Below are 2,500 nucleotides of genomic sequence, written 5' to 3'. Positions count from 1 at the left end.
TGTGTGTGTGTGTGTGTGTGTGTGTGTGTGTCAGTGTGTGTGTGTATGTATGTGTTTATGTTTGTGCATATGCTGGACAGTCTATCATGATTCGGATATAACAGTGCCATACATCCATATCTTATTCTATTACGACCCCGAAATTTCTATATATATCATTTATAATATGCCATGAAAGTGATTTCTAAAATTTGCGTTAAAGATCAACGGCTGATCACTACGAGCTCTAAGTCACGTCTGTCACTGAGCCTTAAAAGTCAGCTCATTCCCTTAATAATGAGGAAGGAATCCTTTGAAGAAGGAACAACGGCAAGCAATTACCAGTCAACGTCTCACGGTGATCGACCTTTGAGAACGTAATAATACTTCATCATCCATGGTATTTATCTTAATGCAAATGGAAGATAATTATTTTCTGAGATTAATTCAGTTACAGATATTGGATACAGCTCTTGTTAAAGTCGTATCTGCATGTGAACAAGTCCTACGTTCGTCTAACCAATTAGATTTAACAAGAACATTTCGAATACAAAGTTGGACGTATTAAACGGCTTAGTGCCTAGTCTTCCCTGACGACTAGAAATTTCGCAAGATACGAGGTCGTGAGGGAAACGCATTTCTGATAGTTGTTATGATCTGCTGTTCCGAGGACTAATCAACATCCCCAGTTATTTCGATCGATATACTGTCGTCAGGTTAAAGCACTTTTATGCAATGATTCAGAATGTATTTAATGGCGAAATAAATGCCGGTTTGTTGTCAAACTCCGTCCGCATGTCTTTTATGTAAACTAGATTTAAAAATTAGAAGACTTTTTCTCACTTTTTTTTGTGGGGTGTGTACTGTTATAGTGGAAGTACATAATTATGTTTATATGTACTGAGTAGCCAAAGGAAGAATACTTCTTAGGTATAAAAAATAACACACTCTACCCTAGAGACCGCATAATTCCCCCTGATCATCAAACTTGGTAATAAGGCTTCCAAAGTTTTGCTAGACGCTCGACACTTCTTGAGTAGCAAAACCAACGCGTGGGATATGTCGATGTTTTTGCCATAAAATCGCTTTGTAATATCATATTTCCTCAAAAATGAAGCGTTACTATGAATAATTTTAGGTTCTTTTTAATTATTTTTGCTTATTACGAATACTACTTCATTTACTGCTTCGTCACATGGGAAAATAGATGAATGATGCTGCTCACTTGTAAACGAGCGACAAGAGATTAGCTTTAGACATGTAGCAGAGTCACGAAATTCATTTCAACCGTAAACACGTCCCTAATTGGTGCACATAATCCCAGAGCGCTACTGCCATTATCAGAATTAAAGACCCAAATGTACGTACAAACTTGCACACACAAAAAAAAGACCTGCAAAGTGGGTTCAAATGTCCCACTCCCTTTCAATACTGAGTAAAAGCCGCGAGCTCACCTGAAGAAGGGGATGTTTGACGGGTGTCTGTAGAAGAGCAGGAGCATTGGCATGTCCCCGTCGGGGTGGTGAGTCGCCAAGCAGGGTAACGCCACTGTCCTCTCGATAAGCGTCTCCACCACGCTCACCACGGCTGGAGGAGAAGAAGCAGAATGTTGGCATGTTGGAATAAAACACGTATCTGAGGGTGGAGGAGGGTGAGAGAGAGAGAGAGAGAGAGAGAGAGAGAGAGAGAGAGAGAGAGAGAGAGAGAGAGAGAGAGAGAGAGAGAGAGAGAGAGAGAGAGAGAGAGAGAGAGAGAGAGAGAGAGAGAGAGAGAGAGAGAGAGAGAGAGAGAGGAAGAGAAAGAGAATGTGAAGGAAAAAGAGAAAGAAAAATGAAAAGAAAAAGGAAAGTGAAAATGAAAAGAAAAAGAAAAATGAAAATGAAAAGAAAAAGAAAATGAAAAATAGAAAGGGAAAGAGAGAGAGAGAGAGAGAGAGAGAGAGAGAGAGAGAGAGAGAGAGAGCAATATCGAAAACTGCATAAGGAGGGTTAGCATCTAAGGATATTGATTACCTTTTATGTAAATTGATCTTTTGCTTTGCTATAAATCAACAACAAAATTAATAATCAAAAGAATGCAGTCAAAAATAGTAAAATATCCTTAGGTACGCGCTGTTAAAAGACTTGCTCGCGTTAACCAAATAATTCTATAAACCGAAAATTACACACCACTCTAAAACAACGGTGACGGAAATCGGAATATTAATACGACGTGGCAACTCATCTTACCCGACTGCCTGGAACAATTATTAAGGTAACCGAACTTTAGCTGGATTAATATTGCTTGACTATGAGGCCAATCCAAAGTTCGGTAATGACAGGGTATGACATGCAGTATCAATAAAGCCGAGATCAAGGGATGAGAATGATTCGATATAAAAAAAAGAAAGAGATGCGAAGATTTAGCAAATAAGAAGTTATCTATGGCGATAATATCATTTTGCAAACACCATGAACATTTCAAAGGAACCGTTTTAGAAATGACAAGACGATAAAGATCATACACTAAAGGAAAAAAAACA

General features: G+C 38.6%; 1 protein-coding gene across 2 annotated transcripts in view; it reads right to left on the bottom strand.

Moving 5' to 3' along the window:
- The window catches only part of LOC122255880 (uncharacterized), a 175,830-nt gene that overhangs the window by 55,410 nt on the left and 117,920 nt on the right, over positions 1 to 2,500 (bottom strand). For both annotated transcript variants that reach the window (XM_086536995.1, XM_086536996.1), the window contains one exon: positions 1,434 to 1,566. In XM_086536995.1, coding sequence (XP_086393121.1) covers positions 1,434 to 1,566 — 133 coding nt within the window. The remainder of the gene's footprint in view (positions 1 to 1,433; positions 1,567 to 2,500) is intronic.

This window comes from Penaeus japonicus, unplaced genomic scaffold (assembly GCF_977035675.1).
Source record: "Penaeus japonicus unplaced genomic scaffold, GWHDUDI00000001_assembly GWHDUDI00000005, whole genome shotgun sequence".
Lineage (NCBI taxonomy): Eukaryota > Metazoa > Arthropoda > Malacostraca > Decapoda > Penaeidae > Penaeus > Penaeus japonicus.
Note: the sequence above shows the minus strand (reverse complement) of the source record. Positions and strands in the feature narration are given on the sequence as shown.